General features: G+C 28.2%; 2 protein-coding genes and 2 pseudogenes across 2 annotated transcripts; 2 read left to right on the forward strand and 2 right to left on the reverse strand.

Annotated features, from left to right (window-relative positions):
- Positions 1–7897: 7897 nt before the first annotated feature.
- LOC149061055 (uncharacterized) lies at positions 7898–8269 on the reverse strand. Its single transcript, XM_089230818.1, has one exon. It carries the CDS (start codon positions 8267–8269, stop codon positions 7898–7900), a length of 372 nt encoding a protein of 123 aa, XP_089086944.1.
- Positions 8270–8397: 128 nt separating this feature from the next.
- Positions 8398–9988, forward strand: LOC149061056 (uncharacterized; annotated as a pseudogene).
- An 82-nt stretch (positions 9989–10070) lies between these two features.
- Positions 10071–10832, reverse strand: LOC149061057 (uncharacterized). The gene is made up of 2 exons (XM_089230819.1): positions 10602–10832; positions 10071–10178 (listed from the first exon to the last, which is right to left on the reverse strand). Exons 1-2 carry the CDS (start codon positions 10830–10832, stop codon positions 10071–10073), a joined length of 339 nt encoding a protein of 112 aa, XP_089086945.1.
- Positions 10833–17187: 6355 nt separating this feature from the next.
- Positions 17188–24059, forward strand: LOC149061058 (cyclin-dependent kinase 9-like; annotated as a pseudogene).
- Positions 24060–25912: the final 1853 nt, after the last annotated feature.

Below are 25912 nucleotides of genomic sequence, written 5' to 3' on the forward strand. Positions count from 1 at the left end.
TTCGTGAACTTATCTTACCCACAACGTGTTGTTGCTCTTTTCTCATTTCCTCAATTATACGATACACCCCAACGTGATCAGCTCCTACTAATACTTTCCATCTTTTGTGCCATGCTTCGACTTTGTTTTGTGTCCTTGGAATATTGTTTTCATGATTGAAATGTATTGACCAAAATGATGGTGGAAACAATGGCTCATATCGAGATACTATTCCATTTCTAAATTTCCTTCGTACTTTTCCATGCACGTAATTTTCTTCAAAGTAATTTTGAATGTCATAGGGTAATGAATCTTTCAATTGATCAAAAGCATTAGGTATATCTGATGGGTGTAAAAATGCAAGTGACCACATACATCGAAGTTGTAAACTAAATTCTTCATTTTCTCCATATTTAGTAGCCAATCCACTAGACTGGATTTTTCGCCAAATATTTTGGCCTAAATGAAAAAAACACCCTTTTTGTTGGCATTCTGGAAATACTTTAAATGCAGCATTAATTGCAGCTTTTTCGAAATCTGTTATAATACATTTTGGTGAAACATCGAAACCGAAATCATCACAAATTGATATTAGGTCTTCGAATAAACGTTCGTAACAACATTGTTGTTTACTGGTCATTAAAACATATACTAATGGCAAAATTCTAGAATTATTTCCACCAACAGGTGCATGTATAGTGTACATTTGTAAAAATATACTTGGCACAGTTTTAAATGTACCATCCATAACCCAATAATTGGCATTGACAAGTTTTGATATTTCATCTTTAGTAGAAAAAATATATATTTTGTGACTCTCAATAGTACTTTCTTTTAGTAAAAATGTTTGACCATTAAAAGACTTACATAAGTTAAGAGGAATGTCTATTTGTGAAAGACTTGTTGGTTCTGGTGGTTTCTGATGTTTTCTACACCGTGAAATAATTTTTCGCGTTGCTTCAACTGATGGCATGTATGGCCGAGAATTGACGGGGATGCGACTCGTTGCTTCCTGTATTATTTGCGAAGGTTTATCTCTCGAAGACAGAGCTTTTGAAACAATATATTTTATGTTTTTCTTTACCAACAATCGGCATGGGTCAGGCCCATGGTTGTGATTTAAAAAAGAATTATCTTTAACAATATGATTACCATCAACAAGAATTGTATTCATATTTGTGTATAAACTGTCAGTTGCAATTATTGTGATTTATTAATTAGTTACTATCATAATTAAATTAAAATATTAAAGCATACCTACATACAAATGTAAACGAGAACTGTTTAATGAATTGGAATCTGCTAATTTGTTTAGATTGAAAATCTGTCACTATACCTGTTTTAAAAATTGTCTTTATTTAATTGAGTTGTTGCACATTTGAATAGTTATTTAAATTAGGGTTTCATTGTATAGTATAATTATAAGTTTGTAACCACCAGATGATTGGTAGGGATACAATTCGGACGTGCTGAATAAAACCCTAGGACCTCATAAGTGGGGAATTGTAAATTCCTACATGAAAAAAAGGTACGTGTGTTAGTTCCTACGCGGTAAAAAAGTTACATATGTAAGTTCTAACACAGTGGAAAACAAGTACATACCTATCTAAAAAAAATATTCTATATTTTGTATATAGTATTATAAGTTTTGTTATATATTTTACTTTCATAAATTTTAATAGTAAGAAAAAAAATATATATTTCAGTTTTATAATATTATAACTATAATAAGTCATCAAATTGATGATATTAAAATTATATTTAGAAAAATATAGGTAATAATGTGGGGTAAGTGATGAAATGATATAATCACATTTGTTTCAATCGCTATACATAATGGTGCCTATAAAATTATAAAAGTATAAAATCTATGAATATAGATTATCGATAAGGCTGACAAGATAACTTTAACATTGAAAACTTATAATTATAGATTATATTATTATTACCTATATTAAAATGTATGCCGATATCGTATGATAAATTATAACCGATGTCTGATATTAGATTGATAACTTATAAATTATGTATAATATTTTATAATATAATATATTAATATATTATAATTATAAAAATAATATACGCAGTATGGGAACTTACATACGTACCTATTTGTTATATAGTGTTGGAAATTACATATGTCTCATTTTACCTGTTAGGTCTCATTTAAGAACTTACATTCGCCCTCATAAGTATTATACCTTTTTATTCCTTTTTATTTGGGTTGCAATAAAAACGCAGCATAATCATTTGGTTAAAGATTTACTTATTAAAATATTATATTAATTATACTCACTAGACACTTGTTAGCTAGTGGAATACAATTAATGTGGGTAATGTTACATATAATATTACATTTATATTAAAAAGACGACACACCAGCATATGCGCTGTCTTCGTCTTACAACCGTAAAACTGTAGATACCTAATAATAGATAACAACTATGTATCTGTCATAGCGTTGTTATATTTTTGATAATATGAATATAACTAAAGTTATCAGCTTTAGAAAATACATTTATTTTTTATTTTTTCATATTTTAATTATTAAAAATTATTGGCTTGTGCCATCAACAAACTAACATATAAAGCTTTTACCTATGTGTTGTGGAATTCTGATAATGCTACCATAAATACTGAGGGAGAAAAGTTGTCATGCGCAAATACAGTTCTTAAGTAGATAGGTATATAAAATGTTGTATTTTATTTAATATTATAAAAGTGTATTCTTAAGGTGTTTGTGTGCATCCGTGCAGAATACTAACTTTTGTCCATTGTGTGACACATGTATAGAGCATGTTATTATACACAATATATATATATATATATATATATATTCTAAAATGTATATACCTCAGGGATTCAAACAGATCCTACAAAAATATTTTTTCCACCGATACAATATAAATGCCCATCACAATAAATTATACACACCTAAGACATATGTATAGACGTTTGAGATGTTTTGTTAAGTGAAAGGTCAAAACGAATTATTTTGTTATATTTCATTATTTGGTTTTAATCAGCGGGGGGTGAATTCGGGTCGTTTGGGATTATAGTACATTGATATACAATATAATAAAGACACGAAAAAATAGTGCGCAGTGTCTTATCGTATCGGCATGCATCGGTACAGGCAGTAGGTACAGTCTATTATAAAATACTGAAACGGAAATGGACGTCATGCCGTTACCTAAATGTATACAAACGAGAAAAAGTAGAAAACCTATAAAAGGTGCCATTCACTTGTATTTTGTAATTCATGGCAATTTGGAATTATGTTGTTTATTATTCTGGTCTGTCTACGGATAAATTTCGGCCAGACGTATTGTTTACGTGGAAGACCGATATATTTCGGTTCTATAATCCACTGCATACGAATTCTGTCACGTATAATAAAAAGGTATAAAAAGGTATAAAAAGATATAAATGTATAATACTACTACTATTGTCTACTGATGGGTTTTTCTTAGCCATACACTCTGTGTATACGACTCCAAAAAAAAAATTATAAATAAATGCTGGCTTAGTTTTGATACTTAACGGAATATCAGAAAATACCATGAAAATAAAATATCAAGAAAAAAAGTTATTCACTTATAATATTCAAAATGTTGATATTCAAAATTATTCATAGTTACAACTATCAAATGAGCTATTTATTTCGGAACTATTATTTTCCTGCTCAACTATTCAGTTAACATTCTATTCACCGGAGTAGAAGCAAAAAACGATTTTGTTTGAAATGTGAAGTTATTATTGTATGAAGATTCTGCAGCGTTTAAATCGATAGTATTATTCCTATGCACAAATAAAAAATCAAAAAAAATTAAATCTAAACCTGCTATTTCATAACCTTTAATATTTTTTGTATCAAAATAAGTAATATGTGTCTTTTGCAGTAATTGGAAATAATTGGCTGAAATTCGAATAATATAATGTTATTCTATACTTATCTTTATTTATTTATTGTAGCTTTTTATATAATATATGACTAATAGCCTAATTCTACCTTTTACTATTAAATAAAAAATATTTTAGGCATTTTTTAAAATGCTATGATTTAAAATTATAGTTTAAATATAAGATTTTTAACTACAAAAAATTGGTAATGTTTTGACAATTTTGACAAATTTCGGAAATATTTCAAACCCTTATAAAAAAAATTTTGCGTATTTTCTAAATTCTTAATTTTCTATAAGACTCACTTTTGTGGAACCTTGTATTACATTTTCAAGTACTTTGACTTAAAGTATTTTAATATTAATAATTATACATTATTTTATAATTTGTGATAAATAATATTAATCACTTGATAAATTAATGCAAACTAAGGACAAACATATCATCATGGCTAGTTTAGATATAAATTAGTAAGTAGGTGAGAAAGTGTAAAAAAAATAGCGCATACTACTTGAAGATTTAAATATATATTGATTAAGGTAAAATGAAAAGGGGTAAGCTCAAATAGTTTCATAAAAGTAGAGGTTACTCTATTCCCCACATCCCCTCATAACAGAAGTACTGCTTTAGACTGACAAGCAGGCTTGTATAAACGGGGGGTTTGCAGTTTTGGGGGTTCGACCCCTCCTACATTTATAATTGTTTAATTTATTCATATATAAAGACTATGACCCCCCCCCCCCTCCCGGAAAACTACTATGAACCACCCCGCACCAGATTTTTTTTTGTATACGTGCCTGGACGCAAGTGATACAAAACATGTGCCATAGCAGACTCAAATATAATAAATTACGAACAAAAAATTAAATATTTTATAAGTTACATCTTTTTTGTCTGTTATTATAATCGTCGATAAAAATAATATAGGTATATAGAATATTAGTATATATAACTACTACCTATGTTCTACAACGGTCGTCTGTCATTTTACAATGAATAATATCCATAATAAATGTTTTACTTACCGAGTCCCAGTAGTAAGTTCTATATTGTTATCTGTCAAAACATTTTCAGATTCTGGTAAATGTGTATTTTCCTGTTGCAAATAAAATATAAGAATACAGTCTGAATAATCTTCAATTTTTAGAATATTATTCTAAATTTTATATTTTATAATTACCTGATCACTGCAGTTATTATGTATATCACTTTTTTTATTCTGTAAATTTTGCAATCGATGTTTTTTTATTTTAGGTGCACTTAACTTACGTCTAGCTTTTCTCCCATAACGCCAATCTTTACCCATTTTGTAAAAATAAAAATTAAAAAGAACACAAAACTTACAGACAACCTTACTGATCGGCGTGCTGTGTTGGAATCAAGTGATTCTTAAATCATAGGTAGTGTTATTATACTTTGTATTTCCTTGAAATTTAAATATATGTGGGTTGTATTAAATTTGGAAAAATATAATTATTATTGTCGCCCATTAGTAATGTTCTATACCTATCCAATAATCTTTATCGGCTAATTGTTTCCGACTTCCGAGAATCTATGACGGCCGGTCGGCAGCCGCGAGCAGCCGCAGAAATAAACTCTCGCACGCGCAGGAACATGTCAATACTTTACGAAAAGTGAAATATAATATTCATGTTTGCAATGCTATAAAAACTACTAAAAGCGGTAGTAAATTAAACATACTTCCTGAAGGCCGATTGTAATTTTGAAAAAATGGTTGAATTTATAAACTTCTAGACTATGCTCTTTAGGAATCACTTTTTCGATTTAAAATTAGATGTGCCAAAAATAAATACAAATGTAACGTAATTATTTCACGGAATTTTTGAAAAAAAAATCGTTATTTTAAGGTCTTTTAAAATTGAAAATTGAAAATCGACTTCCTAAATAACCTAGATATTTTGTCAAAGAGTTCATACATGTATAAAAAATTAAAATCGGACATTCCAAAGTATGTGTAATTTACTACCGCTTATTGGTCTAAAACGCTTGAAAAATTCGTCTGCTGCGACCCCCTTAATAATGATAAAATGTGATAAGAGGGAACTATTATGTAACAACTTTATAAGGAGTGATACTTAGGCAATATGTATGACATATACATTTGGGCTATGTGTGTGTGTGAGTAGTACATGAACATCAATGTGTGTTTTCTATAAAAACTACTAAAAGTAAATTTTAAACATACTTCCTGAAGTTTAGTTTTAATTTCGAAAAATTTGTTGTATTTAATAATATATGCTTTTTATAGAATATTTTATGGACCAGCAGCTTTTAAACTTTTTTGTTCGTGGAGCCCTTGGGGCTTAGGGCTCCGCGGAGTGCACAGTTTGATCACTGATCTAGATTATTCTCTTTTGGAATCGCTTTTATTATTTAAAATCAGATGTGCCTGAAATATAACAAATATAATGCAAGTATTTCATGGGATTTTCAAAAGTAATTTCTTAACTTTAAAGTCCTTTAAAATTGAAGATTGAAAATCGACTTCTTAAAAAGCATAGATATACATTTTTAAATTTTTATTCATAAATATACTAAAAATTAAATCAAAAATTTCGAGGTATGAATAATTTATCACCAGTAATTCGTCTAAAACGTATGAAAAATATGTATGCTTTGATTCAACTAATCAAATTGGTAGAAAAAAATATGCTTTAATTGTTTCAAAGCAACAATAAATTGACACTAATTCTGAATTAACTTATTATGAAATAAAATATACAGACATAAATACACTTATAGTATATGTGTATCTATACTTAAATCTGCAGCATATAAAATTAAGCAGCCCATTTTTTAACAATCGGCCAAATAAATGTTGAATAGTCAAAATTATAATTATTGATCATATTATACACAGTCAGTGTTATTGTTACCTAAGTGGTTATAATAATATCATTTTTTTTTTAACAATTAACAAATGTTCACATACAAAATTTAAGAAAACATTTGTTCACACTACTTTTGAAAACACCAAGTTACAATTACTATCAGACTTAATTAGTTATAATATAAAATAATTATATTATTTATGGTTCACATCAATTTTATTTACTTATTAATTATTATAATTTATATTAAATAATTAAATAATGAATTGCCCCGACCGGGCCGGTACACTAATCAATCGGCCCAAAAAATGTGGCAGATGCAGCATATGAACCTTCTGCTGCACCCGTGCGCACGCCTATGCTCCACTTCAACCAAAAGAGATAATTGTATATTTTGGTACAATTAAATGTAAAGTGTTCACTAAGTGCATACTAATGCCCGGTTGCACAAACGATCAATAAAAACAGTTCAATAAACTGTGATAACGGTTCAATAAACAGTCGGATAAATAACTTTATTGGTTCCTTAAAGTGTTGGACTGTTGCACAGAAAATTCTTTAACATTTTGATGGTTAGTGCTCTAACCATAGTTTAGATACCATAGTTACAAAAAATTATCATTCCATCATATATTTTTAATGTTATCAGTGTTAATTGTTATCTGTTTTATACTTTAAAATTAAGTTGAACTGGTATCAAAAATATTTGATTAAATGATAAATAATAATTTACCTTATCACAAAATAATTCGATATTATCAGATCAATAAAGTTATAGAACTCTTTTGAATATTTATCGAGCCGAATTCGGGTCTACAACTTATCGAACCGATAACACAATATTTATTGGATTGATAAAACTTATTGATCCTTTGTGCAACCTGTCAAATTGTTATCGATTCGATAATCCAGTTATTGGTCCGATAGCTAGTTATTGGTCGTTTGTGCAACCGGGCATAAGAGCTATAGATGTGTGTTTTAAGATTATACATATTACATTTATTTAATTTAGAGTACCCAATTGAATCATGTGCTGTATGGCAATTTATACAAAAATATTTGTATAATATTAAAACTATATTTGATAAATCCCACCTCAGTTTAAATCAATTTTTAATTTATCTTATTAATAAAATATTTTATTGTATTGATCAGATATTTTGTTAAAATAGTGTTAGCCATGCTTTTTTTCCAAAAGATGATTTCTTAAAAATGTTGCAATCACTCTCCTTGCCATATGACCCCACATCTATAATCGTGAAGCAATAGTTTGCATCACAGATTGCCATGAGTATTATGGAGAAGAAATTCTTATAGTTGTAATATAAAGTACCACTTTTAGGGGGGCATTCTATTCGAATGTGTTTCCCGTCTACGGCCCCCACACAGTTTGGAAATTGAGTTTGACTATAAAACCCCTCTGCTATGTCTAACCAATCTTGCATTGTTGGCACTATCATTTCTTTAGGCTGGAGAATTGTCCACAATAATTCACATGTCTCACGTACAATTTTTCCAATGGTGGAAACGCCCATTAGGAAATCAAAATGGAGAGCAGAAAAATTAATTCCAGTTGCCAAATACCTGAATAATAAAATACACATTGCTTTAAAAGTATATTTTAACTAACAGTAGTACAGTTAATTATTATATTGTTATGAAGATGTTTGATTCTTATGCTCTACACTTATCAAACATTTTTAGTATTTCTTATCATCCGTCACCTGTTTCATGTATAATGATATAATTATAATAATTATTTACTACGAGTATAATTACATTTGCATACTTTTATTATAGTAGCTATAGGTTAGATATAAATAAATATAAATTTGTATATATTAAATTATTTCAAATCTATGTAAAAAAATGATTACATAAATATATAATTTTATTGTTCAATTGTTATTTATTATTTTTATAGTAGCAGAATTACACAAGAAATGGAAATCTTTGAGGGATAGTTACCGTCGTAAATGCATCACCAAATCTGGGCAAGCAGCAACAACATCTAATAATTGCTTTTTAAAAAAAATTGTGCGTATGTATTTTTAATATTTTTCAGCTACTGTTGTAACAATAAATTAAGAGTCTTAATAGTCTTATATTAAATTTTAAGCTTTTTGACCCAAAGAATAATTTTTTATTTAACAAGATATTAAAATTAAATTTATGGTTTTTTTATGATAATTGATAATAAGTTATGACTATGAGTAATTGAATCAAGATACAAGGGCGCGAGGCGTCATTGGGCACATTTCATTCTAATTGCCTATCTTATACGTGTAAAATTTTCTTGTTTCACACAACGATTTACCAACCTAAACATTTAATTTTTGAAATTTAATTTACGTCTAAATGTGTGGTTTTATGTGCTTAAGTCAATACAAGTATCAGAATTTTAATATAACGTTTATTTTTTTTAATATTAAAAGAAATATTTTTGAGTTTTTCTTTTATATTTAAATCACCATGAAGGTGACGTTTAAAAATTATAGCACTGTATATTTATATATATTAGTATTAAACACAATACAATTAACTAAATTATGAATTATATAAAATTATATTTGTATAGGACTGAAAGTAATGTACAGTCAAGCGATGACGAGGTATCTGTGGGTGAAGGTGGGGAGACTGAAGATATGGATTTAGTTGTTGGGAAAAATATTACTGCAGAAGAGATCATGGACGACTCCGATGCAGAGGAGCCAAAACAGCCAAATTAAAAAATTAAAAAAAATCCAAAGAAGACTGCGACATCAAATTTTGGATCCTCTTTATTAAAAATTTTAGAAAACCGCCAAAAAGTACCAGAAGATCCGGAAAAATCTTTTTTGATGTCATTACTACCTCAAATTAAATCGTTGGACGAAGACCAAAAAACTCGGCTATATGTTGAATTTCTAAATGCCATACAACGAGTAAAAAACTGTTCTGTAACCCCTACTTATCCTAATAATACACCAAATTATCAACCTTACTCCCCATTCCTCCCTCAGCATCATTACACCACAAATCATAATCCTCAAAGTGTATCTTCATACATTTCCCATCAAACACCACTATCATACATGCCACATTTTAATGTTACTCCTCAACAATATGCTTCCCAAAATGTGCCCACAACTATGATAAACAACTCTACTATTAATTCTCCACAAAATGTTAATGATGAATCAAACTATTTTCCACAGTCACCCCCTACTGAAATTCATTCTGCTCAAAAACAAAACTATTACCATAATTATTAAAAATAAAGTGTTCCTGTACCTAGTACCTATTTAAGACATAATTTAATAAATTAAAAAATACTAATATCTACATTCTTAATATTTATTTAAAAATTATGTACCTCAGTGTCACGGTCAATCGCTCTTCCGGTGATATTGGCACACGCAAACCAGTATGCTGTTTTGACAGTTTCGGTCCTACCAGAGATATCTTAAATAACAATTTAATTATTATTATATTTTGTTGAGGACGCTACACAGATATTTGTTGTCTCCGTCATTTTACTATATGTTACGCATTTGTATGACGGGGACAACCAATATCTGTGTGGCGTCCTCTTAAATGTAAATATACAATTAACTAAGGAATGTTTAGTTTTTAGTAAACACTGTACAATGTACATCATATATCACATTTAATATCATACTTTAGTATAGATACTGTATACATTTTGAACAAATATTATACTATTATTATTATCGCCTATTATATATAGACGAAACACAAGGTATTCAAAAGTGGTAAGTAATGTTAATAATGAGTATTTGTAACATAATATCATAAAACATTAAATTAATTTTAAAAAAAAATTTTATTTTTGCTTTTACTTAATAATGATTTATTTATACTTACCAACTCATCAAACGAGGTTATCGACATACGATAATACTTCATGAACTCTTCTGGATAGCTACGCAGAGTCATAAATGTAACCTGAAACTGGCCATTTTCTGGTCTTTTCAGATTAAGTGGATGGACCCAATGTCGTCTTTTAATTTTATTTGATTTCTGTTTTTTACTTTCATGTTCCTCATATAATGCAAACATAACGCATGCAGCTTCTATATCGTCTAACACTTCCATATTAAAAAAAATTCAACGAAAAGTTAAATACGAAATTAACTGCAGTCATACACGGTGAACGGTAACAACAGTACTAACCTAGCCTACAATTAAGTAAAAGTAATTGAATGGTTCAAATAACATTTGGCACGCTTTTAATTTTTGAAAAACGGTCACAAATCATCCAGTGTGAAAGCGCAGCGCGATTTTAAAACGCTGACGAACGCGTCGACACGCTTCTAATGTGTAAGGAACGCGCGTTCGCGTCTTAAAATCGCGACGTTCGAAACGCGCGTTCGAATCGCCTAGTGTGTTATCTGCTTTATGGAACTAGATCAAATTATCACAAATTTCCAATGCGCCACTAAAAAGTAATTTTTTATTGATTTGAATTTCAAATTACAAATAAAACTATACAAGTTATAACAAATTAGTATAACCACTAGTTACTATATTGATGTAAGTAAATCTGATAAGCTTGTTTAATATCATATTATCATATTGTACCTATTCATGTTAACTGTTAAGTGTGAAGTATTAAGGGCCAGTTGTACCGTCTACGGTTAAACTTCGATTACGCTTAACCAGCTGATAACAGATATTTAACCGTGCAAATTCGGCCGATTAAACTCCGGTTAACTTTAATCAGAGACGGTATAACTGGCCCTAAGACTTGGACTAAATATAAATTATAAAACTATTAAGTTAAAAGTAAAAAGTAAAAACCAACATGACTTCTGTAGTATGGAAATTTTTTACGAAGTGCTCTGATGATGTATCTAAAGCACAATGTTCTATTTGCAACAAGAAAATATCTAGGGGTGGACGTAATTCTCGGACTTTTACACCTCAAAACTTACTAAAGTTGCATCTTATGCTTGAGCATAAAAATGAATTTATGAAAGGTAACGCTAATAAGAAGAAAATAAAATTGCTACCTAAAAGTGATTTAGAAACTGTTGTACTTGACCTATCTAAATTAATCATTAATTCGGTGAACACTTATTAATTATTATTTAATATATTTTAATTAGTTTATTAGTAATAATGATTAATTTCTGTATAGTAGTTATAGGAACATAACATAATGGTTCTGAATGAAACTTGGTACTTTGTTAATTTGATATGTAATAAATAATAAGTAGTTAATTAATAATTACTTTTGTTGGAAGAAGTAGATTTAACTGTTGTACAAACAGCTAAAACATGTCAAGAAGTATCCAAGCCAAGTTCATTGCTAAATAAAACTTAACATTCAAAAGTACATCAGCCCACAATAAGTTTCATGTTGGAAAGCAAAACTCCATTAGCATAATTATAGCTCAAGATCCTTACATATTACTGATTTGATTGCCAAAATGATAGCTAAAAACCAGTTGCCTTTTCATCAGGTTGAAAAACAAGGTGATATCTTGGTTTGGTTTACCCTTAGTTTTACTTTACTATGATTAAAGTTGTAAACTTTAAACTTTAAACCACGGTTTGCAATTAAATTTTTTCCAATAATTTAAATTGTATGTTTCAAAAACTTAGTTAAATTCTTAGAACCTCGATACACCCCATACCTGATCGGACAACAATTTCAAGAAATATTATTCCTAAATTGTATTTAAAGGTATCTCGAAAATTTGTGACGTCATTGAAAATATGGAATTTACATCATTTACAACAGATCTATGGTCTTCAAACAATAATACAGATTATCTGTCATTAACTTGCCACTTTATAGACAACTTAAACAACAATTTTATCAGAGAGAATATATTATTAAAAACCATTCCTTTTAAGCCTATATATCACCTGGGTGAAGATATTTATACATTTACTACCTATTGAAACATTGGAAAAGTGGGGAATTAAGAAAAACAAATCCGTGTTTTTTACGAGACAATGCTCCAAATATTGTGAAGGCTTTTTTTCTATTTTTTCTATAATATATATTAGATATTTACTATTTAGATCATAGAAAATTGGGAAAGGACTACCGAAAAATAATTTTATAAATAATAATAATAATATAATTAATATATTTATATATTTATATATAATTTATTATTTTTTTCAAAATTGTCAATTCAATCAAATGATATATAATTTATTAATTATTTGTGATATTATTATTTTAATTTACAGGTAATAACTGATGTTTTATGGAAGCAAAAAGATCATGAAGAATTATTAAAAAAGTTAGACAAATAGTTGGCCATTTTAAACATAGCATTTCAGCTAACAAATTAATCAATAGTTATCAAAAATAAGAAAAACGGCTTGAACGAAAATTTTTTCAAGATGTTACAACCCGCTGGAACAGTACTTATCTTATGATCACTAGGTTTCTAGAGCAAAAAAAGCCTGTCATTGATTTTGCTCATTACATACATATTATGTATGGTATAGAAATATAGAATATAATTTTTATAATAATATTATAATTAGTTTATATTACCGATTAAGAATTATTCTATAAAAAAAGTATAATATTATAATATAATGAATACAGTTAAATATTAAGGGATAAATAATTGAATATTACTATACATAAGTTATAATTGACAAGAACAACCTTCGATTCTGCAATTATTATTATCCTTTATTAGGTCTCATTAAATATAGAGATGAATACAATTTCGCGCGCTATGGGTTTCCCAGTCAGACAGCAGTCATTAAGTGAGTAGTACTAATATTATTAAAATTTATTAACATCAATAATAATAATAATTATTTTTTATAAGGTACAGGTGTCGTAGATAGTAGTGTAGCATCCTCCTCAAATGTGAATGTTATCATTCCACCGCAACAACCCCACCGCTCTCACCCCTTCAGTAAACGAAATAAAACCTACTCGGTGCATAATATAGTAAAATTTAAAAAAGCTCGCATAGGAATGGTTAATACGCAGTGTTTTATCGAGCTAGACTCTTCGCTAGATAGGGCTGTAGTATGGTATTATAGGGGTAATACCGTGTTATGGTATTTTACGCACAACACAAAATAAAGCGTACGCACCAATTTAATTTTGAAATAATTAATGTATTTTGCAATTTATTGTAGTAATAAGTAAACATCATACCGTTCATAACCCTAAAATGGTTTAATCCTAAAATTTCCACTTATCTCTTTGTATGTATTAGATAAATATTGTCTAGTGTTCAGTTGGGAGTAATTTATTTTATACATACGAAGCATAGACATAATAATATATGGACTGCGCTTTCCTCACCCCCAGTCTATCATGTCAGGTCGTCGAAATTGTTTGAGAGAGATGGTGATAGTTGGGGGCAGTCATGGAAGAAATACGTCTATATTTTATACACCATGAATATGTTTATTATTAATAAATGTGTAATAATAGTAAATATTATAATTATTATATTGGTATTATAATAGTTATAAATTATAATAGTCACTCCATGTTTTTACATCGACTGACGATTATATAATCCATATATATACGCGAACAAGCGACTTATTGTGTTATTATAGTGTTATTTACTGTTATTTAACTTAAAAAATAATAATTATTATTTTTTAAACAATATTTTAAAAATAATAATGAAAACTTGTTCTTGCCGTTCTTACTTTTTAGTTTATACTTGTTGACACTTGACTGTTGTTTTGGACATTGGTGATACTAGAAACTAGATAATGATTATTTCATGGCTTAAATAAAAATATTCAATAGTTTCTTCCATGCTTGCCCCCAACAATCGCTATCTCTCTCAGTTTATATCGGTCCCGGTTTTCTCTCTCTGAGCGCAGTCCATATATTATTATGTCTATGATACGAAGAGATAAGTGGTAATTTTAGGTTAAAACCATTTTAGGAATTTCCCAATTTAAAATTTTTTTTATGTATAAGTTGTATTACTTCAGCAAATTGCAAAATATAGGTTAATTTATTTATAAGTTTTTTCGATAATTTTCATTTCCCGATGAAAACGATGATGTAACCGTATGTTGTACATCCGCAGGGGCGTCATTTGGTGGGTGGCAGTGTGTGCGGTTGCACCCCTTACTTTTAGAATGTTACAATTAGCCTGCGCCTTGCTGAAGCCTAACATAATGCACCAGCCTCGAATGCACAATTATTTATATGATTAAAATCAAATTGTAATAACCGGTCTATAATGTATGGAAATAATTGAATGCATGATAATATACATATACGTATGTATATCTATTTTTATATGGCCTGGTGAAATTTCAAAATGGCCTGCTTGAAACTTCGCACACCCGAAAAAAAACCTGAAATGACGTCCCTGTGTACATCACAAACAACGGGGAATAATGACGGATTACTACATGGTTACGTGTAGGCTTACGGTTTTGTCTGTCTTTCCTCGGGAAATTGTCAAATTTTTATGTAAAATTGACGTATTAGGTGTAACAAGGTGAATCCATAGACATATAAAATAACTAGTTGGCCGACTAAGGTAATATTGAAATCAGCCGCCATAATATGCCTACAGGGTAATTTTTACAAAATCACATGGTTGTTATGAATATTTAATAATGATAACAAAATTAATATCAAAAAGTCAAAATGAATTGTGTAATTACTAATTATTTTATATTTTAACTATTTAAAACATTTTTTTATACAAATTGTGAAAATAAATACATACAAGATATTAATAAATACATTATACATTGCAATATAAATTATAATAAATATTATAATAATATTACATAAAACAGTAAATAATGTAACAAAATTTTAAAACAATACTGTTATACTAATTAGAGACTACCTACTGATTTGAAAATTAAATTAGTTTAGAAAGTTTATGTCTTTGGTGTAATGGATTCATAATACCTGAAGAATAAATTTTTAAGGATGATTTTAAACTTAGTGTTAAAAATTTTTTTGTTGATAATGTAATTAATAGAATCTTATAGGGCCTATTAGAATAGATATATTTTCACAATTTAGACATTTAAATATATTTTTATCTGTCTGTTTTTTTCAGTATTTTTTAAAGGGAATCTAAAATTCATATTATAACAATGAACAATTATTAGATTATTAAAAATGCTTTATATAGAGTATATTTAGTATACTCAGCAGTGTCTCCTTGGCGCCGATAGTTCTAAACAAAGTACCTACATAGAATATATTAAAATTATAACTATTATGTGGTACCCATACATGTAAATTCTAGTTTTAAAAAATGGGTATTACTTTGCCTTCGATTATAATCCAGCCACAAGAGATTATTACCGATATTTGACCAAAACTCGTCTGATTCTGTGCATCTTCCACGACTACACACCACGATTCCATCACTACCGGTTGTTCTGCATGCATGTGACGGCACTGATCTCTCGTGGACCGAAGTATAGTACAGGTGTGGCGGAACAAAAAACTGGCATCTTACTCACTTGGTACCGTAGTATATTTTATACTTATTACTACTTAATGTAATTTAATTTGTATTTGATTATAGAATATGAAAATAAATTCGTTTTTTCATCATTTAAATTATTATTTATTAGCAGTATAGGTATCTATTGATTAATTATGTAAGCATTGTCCTATTGGCATATGTTGGTCCGACTACAATGTTCCTATGGGAATTTAATATTATACAGTCGGCTATCTATTTTATATATATCTGGGTGAATCTGATAATGTTTTTGAGTAATATAACACTGTCCATTAACGCAAGTTGGGCATGGGCCATGGGGTAACGGATTGGTAACCGGTGGCATCGCTCCTTTGTCACCATATTATGACGAAGCGTGGCCAACTCAAAGCCTCGCCTATTCACTTGAAGGACACGTTCACCAATGCTCCTACTGTCATATTTTAATTAATTAAATTACCAAAAAAAAAAAAAAAAAACAAACTAATAATTCCTTTTCGATGTTTACGAAACGTGACATCTTTATTTCTACCACTAACTTTTCTATTTCGGGTGGCATATATTATGGATGAAGCCTCTTTTAATGCTTACGACACTATCGTAATTGTGAATTATTTTATTTATCTATTTGAATAATTAAGTTTCCATTAATATCGGTAACTATTACGAGCCATAAAAATGGGGGTTGTTTATTTGACATTTGGTTTACGGCCTATATAACTGTTGTAACTTGTTAGAAATAAATGAAATTCCATTTAATATGGATTGCTATGACTCTAAACGAACCAGCGTTAACAGATAAAATCACAGTATAAATATAAAAACTGTAATATGAAATAAAATTAATGTTCATTATTACATATGAAAATTTTATTAAAATTTTTAAAACTGAATACGAACGATTTAAAAATTATAATAATAATTTTAGGGTTTAATTTTAATAGTCCTAATCTAATGTTTCTTCATTTTAAAACCGGTTCCTTGGGCATATGTGGTACAATATTGTGATAGCCCCCACTTATTTTCAACCACTCGCCACAAGGTGCGCTGTTAGCTCCCAAACACGTTCTGGAATCGTGACATATTGACAGTGTATAGTTGTTAGCGAAACGTCGTCTGCATTGTCTCTTATTCGAGATACACTCATCTTGTGTCATGGCGAGAAATAATGATTTTTCAACTGACTTTACAAAGTTTATGATGGGTACCTATGAGACGACTCCAACACCACCAGAGACACCGTTGCCGACAGTGGATGATGCCTCACACCAAGACTCCATGATGAAAAAATATATGGATGAATTCGAAAACCAGGACCTGTTCGGGAGCAAGAATGTTGACATGAAATACACATTTTTGATCAAAATTGGCCAAGGAACTTACGGGTAAATATAATATAATTTTTTTTGCTTTTTATTGCCATCATTATTATTTTTAAATGTGCATGATTTAAATTTCTGACTTACGATTAATTTAAAAAAAATTGTTTATTGATTATTAATATTGTTATTAAACGTTATAATCTACAACACCGTCAAAATTCAAATTTATCGCATGACAAAAATTGACGCTCTATATTTGGTATTCTTCTTAATCTTAAATAAATATAACCATGTATGCATTAATCAAATAAATATTTTTAAAAGTTAATTATTCAAATACCAATAAGTATAACAAAAAACAGACAAAATATAGGTAGGTATGTGAGTTTGAAGTTTGGAACCACCTTTTTTTCACCAGGTCATAAATTATCGTGTCCCAATTTATCTACCGCATCTATACATATTTGTTTGAGCGTCTTCGAAATTTCCATTTGTTTTACTAACAGGTGTAAGTGAAATAGATCCATTTAGGGGTTTCGATAATTAATAGACGACTACAATAAAAAAATGACTGGGTAATTGATCATTATATTCGTATCTTTCCAAATAGTTCGGTCATTAAGTTCTACATTATGTACTTACTACTAATCATTTGATAATTTTACCCTTTTTATCAAATTTATTGCCTACACCAAACGATATTATCCTATTACTACCATTGTTTATCTACGATAATTGTGATTCAATAACTACTTCACTTGTATTTGGTAGTTATATGTCAACTTGTAAATGAGCCGAATGGCTTAAAATTAGCTGAAGTGGCGTTTCTAGTGTTGTTTAATAAACTGTACTCGTATTATGATACATCAAAAGAAATTTATTTACCTAATTGATATTGTGCTGTTGAACATTTCAAGTTTAACTGCTGATTCAGCATAACCATGCGATTTTGGGTTAGATAGTGCCCCTGTCTTATACCATGAGTATTAAAATACAATTGAAATTCAAAACCAGTTTATCATTTTACGACATCTGATTTCATCTACTTCGGAAATGACAAATCGTATTATCGTTTTGATAAACTGAAATAACGAATTCATATGTTTATTAAAAATAATTCTAATCATTTTGTAGTTGCAATAATTACGATTAAAAAAGTGCTTATTCTGAAGAGGTAAAAACCTGAATGCACTCTAGTCCGTGTTTTTTTTTAAGTGAGATTTATTCCATTATGGAATTTCTATAATAGATTTTAATAAATATTGCCTTACATTCTGACAATTCTAGTATGCTATGTAATATTTTAAATTTCTATATCTATAAGTATAATTCTTGGCCACCAAAATTAAAATCTAACTAATTTATAGTAAAAGAACCCGTATAACATGAATGAAGTTTATTTATACTGTTTCAAAATTTCTGAGTTCGATAACACGGTAATTCGGTAACCCTATATTAAGCATCATTGTTCCATCGAAGCTGATTTTCTCGTAAATTGTACAATTATAATTTTAAATTATTAGAAAAATCAATGTTCCATTTACACGTTTTGACCGAATTTAATACTTTAAAAAGAATCATGTTTCTAGTTGATACAATTTATTGTTTTAGAATAATTCAATTTGAAAAACGATTGTTCCTGAGTAAAATTAAGATAAATGTATTATTCATTTTGATTTTCGATTCCAAATTTTCAATCATGAAATTGTTTTAAGATTTTATACATTTTATTTTAAAATCAAATGAAGATAAAACATAGGCTCATCGTTGTAATTGATCAGCTCAGAATGGAATACCTTTTATTATCATCAAAAGTATATTAACAGTTTAAGATCAGTTTCTAATGTAAAATACCTACTATAGTCATAACTCCTAACATTTCATATGACAGTAGGTACTAGTATTGTAAATAATTAAGAAGGCTTCCATTTAAATTTGTAAAAAATTTCACTCAGACTCAGACAACACTATTGAATATTGATACCTAGGCTAAGCAGGGCCGGATTTAAGGGGGTCCCGCGGGGCCCCAACAAAATGATAACCTTTTTTTTTAAAATTTTTCTAGTTATTTGCAAAAAAAATATTCTATTTTAGATAAGAAATTAATAGCATGATAAGGGAATAATCCATCAGTAATATAATTTTAAAGTTAAAGTGTTAAAGCATGTAGATTAACTAAAAATTCTTATATTTCAATCTTATGTTGGCCCTGGGGTCACCAAAACCTTAAATCAGGTCCTGATGCTATGTGTTTTTCTGTACGATCTAGGTATACATGTTAAAGTACAGCATTTAATGCATACTGCATACGATGATGAGTTTATTACGAATTAAATTGAAATTTTATGCTCATAATAAACGGATACCAAAATTAAAATTTGTTTAATTTCGTTAAATATTTGGTCACACTTTGATGTCCATTTTCATTTACATCCATTGCATGAAAGTATGTGTAATGCTTTTGAAATATTTTCAGTGATTGGAATACATTTTAAGTAATACGTAACCAAACCTAAAAATGATTTTAGAACCGTTTTATTTTCTGAAACAATAATGAGTAATGACTTTTATCATACTATCAGTGTGATTCGTATAGTTTATTCGATAATGAGTTCAAACAATTGTTATCTAGCCTGTGATCCAAATACTCAATTGATTTTTGTAAAAATGTACTCTTTTACTCTAACGATGAGACAGATGCTTATCTCGAATGATGTATGTCAGGTTAAGGTGATTTAATCTAAAAAATTATTAAAATTTACATAATATTTATAAATATCATAATACATTTTAAAATTATTTATATTTGAAACCTGTGAATTTGTTACTCTGAACAACCAGTTTTTAAACAATATTTTCGAAGTACCTATAACCTTCAAAGATTATCCGAAAGAATATTTTCAAAACGATAAATTCATCTGTCCTTAACTTTTGAAATTAGGTACTTATGTGTATTCTTGCAGTAATTTGTCGATTAATAATTTAACGGTGCTGGGACAATTTGCAATTTTTATACTTCTAGAAAGACAAAAATATGGCAAATTCTAAATATCACATATACCTTCTCATTAAAAATCAACTGAGTAGAATATAATATTATAATCCGAGTTTGATCATTTACGGCTTGTTCCATAATCTATGTTTTCCTATAATTGTACAGAAATACAATTTACCACATACAATGTACAATTAAAAACTATACAATATAAAATATACATAATATATTAATATATGATATACAATACACATAAATATTAATTTGTGACTTGTGTGTATTATATTTGAAATATTAAAAACTGCACTTATTGACCTCTATGGCTTTATAGGTTCCTACTTATAACTTATAAGAACATCACACAATGATTTATTGGATTCAATTGTGTCAGAAAAACCATATCTGAGGTAGTTTAGTATTTATATAGCTTATGTTTTTATATTGGTATTTCAGGATAATATTTATACATTTTATAAGTAGCTGTTAATTTAATTATGAAATTATATTATAAAATAATGCAAAATATTACCTGCTTGCTAATTAACATTAAGTTCATAATTCAATAATAAAATATTATTAACTGTAAAAATTTTGGATATACTTTAATCAATAAAATAAATTTGATATTTTGTGTATGTCATTTTTGATTGGTATATCTAATAAAATTCATACATATTTCTAACTACACATACAATTTTACTAACATAATAGGCAATAGTTCTATACACTGTAGGTACCTTCTTTGTCCTAGTCTACTACCTACCTACATTATATACCTACACATTAAATTGACCAATATCAATGTGCTATTATCATATTATATTATTTACATATCTAAATAAATAACATTTACTGTTGAGGTTACTAATTAGGTGAAGTTTTACTTAGTTTATTATGTTTACCTACAATTAATAATTATTTATACTATTTATTAATTTAAGTAAATATTGAAATGCATAAATGTATAATATTTTATATTATTTTCAGTGAAGTGCACAAAGGACAACATAAAATAAATAAAAATTTTGTGGCTCTCAAAAAAATTATTACTGAGCGTGAAACACAAGGAGTAAGTTAATGTCTGTTTGTATTTCATAATATATAATCTAAATTCTTAAGTATACCTAATAAAAGAAAATAATTTCAGGAGTCAATAATCTTTTTGTTATGTATAAGTCACAAAAATAACAGTTACTTTGACTTAAATAAACTTACCTACATTTTAGTGAGTTATTAAATAAATTCAATTACATCCAATTAATATTTAAATATTAACAAAGAAAAAATTGAAATCGATAGGTTAAAATTTAAGTAGAAAAATAATACTAAATTAACTCAGCTAAAAAGAAGTTAATTTTTTTTTAGCTACAATATTTAAAATCAGTATCATAAAATGCCCTATTTTTGAATTTACATTAACATTTTCCAAGACATTTAATACTACAAATATCATAGTATTATGATATATTTTAAGAAAATAAATTACCAATATCTAAAATAAGTCAAATAATCAATAAATATTGTCTGTTGTTTCTGCTTGATATAAAAATAAAAATATTTTAGTTGAGAAATAATAGTTATTTATAAATATTTAAATATATTTATTTTATTCTAGTAATCTAGTCTTATGAGAATCCATTATGTTTAGGAAGCAATCTGTCTTAATTTGTTCTAATTTTATTAAATTCAGTTCATTATGGTCAACAAACCAATTACATTGAAATATTATAAAATATATAATCTACTAGTTACGTAATAAAAACAAACCAATATAATAAATAAAAAATATAATTAATTTCACATAAATTTGTCAATAAGTATGTTCCTAAAATAATTGACTGTTAAACTTATTTTAGTCAAAAACATGTTTATTTTCAATGATTAATTCTCTGAAATTTTATATTTTGAACAATTTAATAAAAAATATTTTATCATGAAGTAAATAAAAGTAAGTATACAAATTTAGAATCTAAATAAAACAAAACACAATAGATATATTTTTAGTGATACCTATTGAATATTTTGTAATATTAATTATGAGTGTTATATATTTTTAACTTCAGTTTCCAATCACTGCTTTGAGAGAATCTCGAATCCTACAACGTTTAAAAAATGAAAATGTTGTCGAATTGATTGAAATTTGTCATAGAAAAGGTAAATGTTATTAGAGATTGATAAAATGTTATACTTATTTGAAATTAATGTAATACAATTAATGTTTAATAGCATGTAAAGAAAATGAATATCGATCATCATTTTTTTTTTGTATTTGAATTTTGTGAACACGATCTAGCTGGGTTACTAAGAAATACTACTGTACGATTCAACTTATCTGAAATTAAGGATATTACCCGTCAAATATTCAATGGCCTGTTCTATATACACACGAATAAGGTGAATTTATTGTCCAGATAATGAAAATTATATAAATTTATATAAAATTAAACTAATAATGTATACCTACCTAAATAGATTTTACACCGTGACTTGAAAACATCAAACATATTGGTTACAAAACAAGGAATTCTGAAATTGGCAGACTTTGGTCTAGCCCGTGAATTTAATGAACCTACAACAGATAAGCCCAATAAGTGAGTAAAAAATCATTCATTTAATATTAGATAATATAGGTACTCATTCATCCAAAGCAGGATAATATTCATTATACAACAAACAACCAAGCGGTGGTATACATTACCGTTATACTATATTGTCATATTACATACCTATACCTTTTTAGTTTTTTACCCAAAGATAGAATATATTTCCAATGTTTAATAAATAATGGCACAATTATTATTTTCCAATTTTATCAAAAACTCGTTATTTGTACAATTTATCATTATTATTTCTATGCTGGTTTACCAATTATGTCAATCTATATTCCATGTAGTTATACTAATCGCGTAGTAACACTCTGGTATCGCCCTCCCGAGTTACTGCTCGGCGAACGTAATTACGGACCAGCTATTGATATGTGGGGAGCTGGATGCATTATAGCTGAACTTTGGACTCGTTGTCCAATAATGCAGGGTTCGTCGGAGGTGGATCAATTAAAATGGATATCATTTTTACGTGGAAAAATCACGCCAGAAGTTTGGCCAAGTGTTGTGAAGTACGATTTGTATAGAAATATAGTACTACCAGAAAATCCTCAACCGGGAATAGTAAATATTTTAAATCATTTAAACTTTGTTTCTTAGACTTAGACCACTTAACGTTTATTTACAGATGTGGAATCGTCTTATGCGTCGTATTTCTAACCCTCAAGGATGCAACCTCCTTGAACAATTACTTTTTTTAGACCCGGAAAAGAGATGTACTGCCAACTTAGCTTTAGACCATGATTTTCTTTGGACAGATCCCATGCCAGATAAATTAACAAATGTCATGTCCAGAATTCAAACATCTAATTTTGAGTACACATCTCAACGTGCTAACAATAATCGGCCAATTGTCAAACAGACAGGAGGTATCAACGACGGTGCGTCAACTTCAGGTTTTCCCGATCGTATTTTCTAATTTTTAAATTAAAATCAAAAGATTCAGTTTTATAAAAAATTTTAAATAGGTTTAATGTTATTAGTAGAGTTTATTCGCATGATTTTACTAATGACAATTATTAATTTCTTTACAGTTTATTATATTATGATTTGTATGTGATACATTTATGATTTATAATTGTTTTACATATGTTTTTTTTTTTTTAGTCTAATGTAACTATTAGAATTAAGATAATTCTATTGAAGAAATATGTTAAAAATGTTAGATTTAAGCATATTTATCATAATTTAGTATACATTTTTGACAATACATGGTAATATTTTTAAGCTTTTAATGTACCTATTTATTTTATTAGTTAGGATCTGAAACACTTCCATAGAGTTTTGAAAAATAAAAACTAAAAAATGTGTACTACTATTAATTGCCTCTAAGCGTACAATACATAGGTCACATACATACATATTCGCATTGCAATCGTGAAATTTGCGGTGCCAGCCAGATGGTAACATATAAATATAACAAATATAAATATTCAACAATACATTTTACCTATGTCAAAGTAAATGTATTGTTGCTTAACGTACCTACCCACACACATAGTCGTATAGATTAGGGTAAAAGGAAGTCGGACACAATTTTACCGCCACAGAGGCGACACCGCTAATACAAAAGAATTCTTCTGCCTGCTGCAGCAGTGTGTGGCCACGGTAACCTAACCTTTAGGCGTGCATATCAGGGTTCCTATACGGATTACAGTGACACCAATGACCACAGTATATAAATGTCTTTATATACAGGGTGAAACAGAAATATATAACATGAAACATATAAAAACATATAAAAGATATGACATTCGGTTAGGTATATCTTTCTGTTTCACAATGTATATTGTATACTTTATATGATACACCATATACGTATACGACAAACATGTGATATTATAGGTATTGTAGGTTAGTCAGTACGGATGATATAATTAAAGTAAAAAAATAGCAGTAAAACACATAGAAGAAAAATATAGCATAATCAATTTAGTAGGAATTTACAGTAATAACAATCTAATCGCAATTATATTTTTTTATGGGCAATCAGCTTAGGCACCTATGTTAATTAATGAATTCAATAAAAATATTGAGAACTGAGTAAAAACAATATTAATGAAATTTAAAAATCAACAGGATGAGTATCAGATGACTTAAAGTTTAAAATTATTAGTATTAGCCAATAAGTAGGTACACTCGATTGCCCCATTCCACTGAGGCATAAAAAACAATGTATCAAAAGTACATAATATTATAAATACGGGACTGATATTATATTTGGCCGATACTCGAATAACAAGACACTTTATATGTGGTATAGGTTGTAAGTACAAATTTAGTACAAATTCTACTTCTTTCTTTAAATTTTTAAAAATACTATAATTTTGATTTCATTCCGTTTGTTTCTATTTTAATAATTTTTCTAATATAAATCGGTAGATGACACAAATTCGTGAAACTATATCATCAAATAGTGATTAAATATTAGATTGTAAATTTTATAAAGAACCTATTTATTTAATTAAATATGTAAATATAAAAATAATCTAGTAGGTACAGTAAAGATATCAGATATCTATGCATTTATTAAAGACCTAGCCAATAGCTGCAGAAGGGGCGTATCCCCCTTGCGAATGACTATGATTGTATTTTATAATCATAGGTGCTAATAGGGGGGCTTAGGGGGTATAGCATTCCCAATCACCCTTAAATAATGTCCGTGTTTATGTATCAAAAACATATTTAAAAAAAAAAAACTAAGATGAGAAAATACATAATAGCTTAAGCACATTATTATACTATTCTAAATATTGTAATTTAATAACATTTATATTATTATACAGCAGAAACCACTTTGGGACCAAGGTGAAAT

This window comes from Diuraphis noxia, unplaced genomic scaffold, assembly GCF_037042655.1.
Source record: "Diuraphis noxia isolate RWA-SAM2 unplaced genomic scaffold, SU_Dnox_SAM2 contig0001, whole genome shotgun sequence".
NCBI classification, from domain to species: Eukaryota; Metazoa; Arthropoda; class Insecta; order Hemiptera; family Aphididae; genus Diuraphis; species Diuraphis noxia.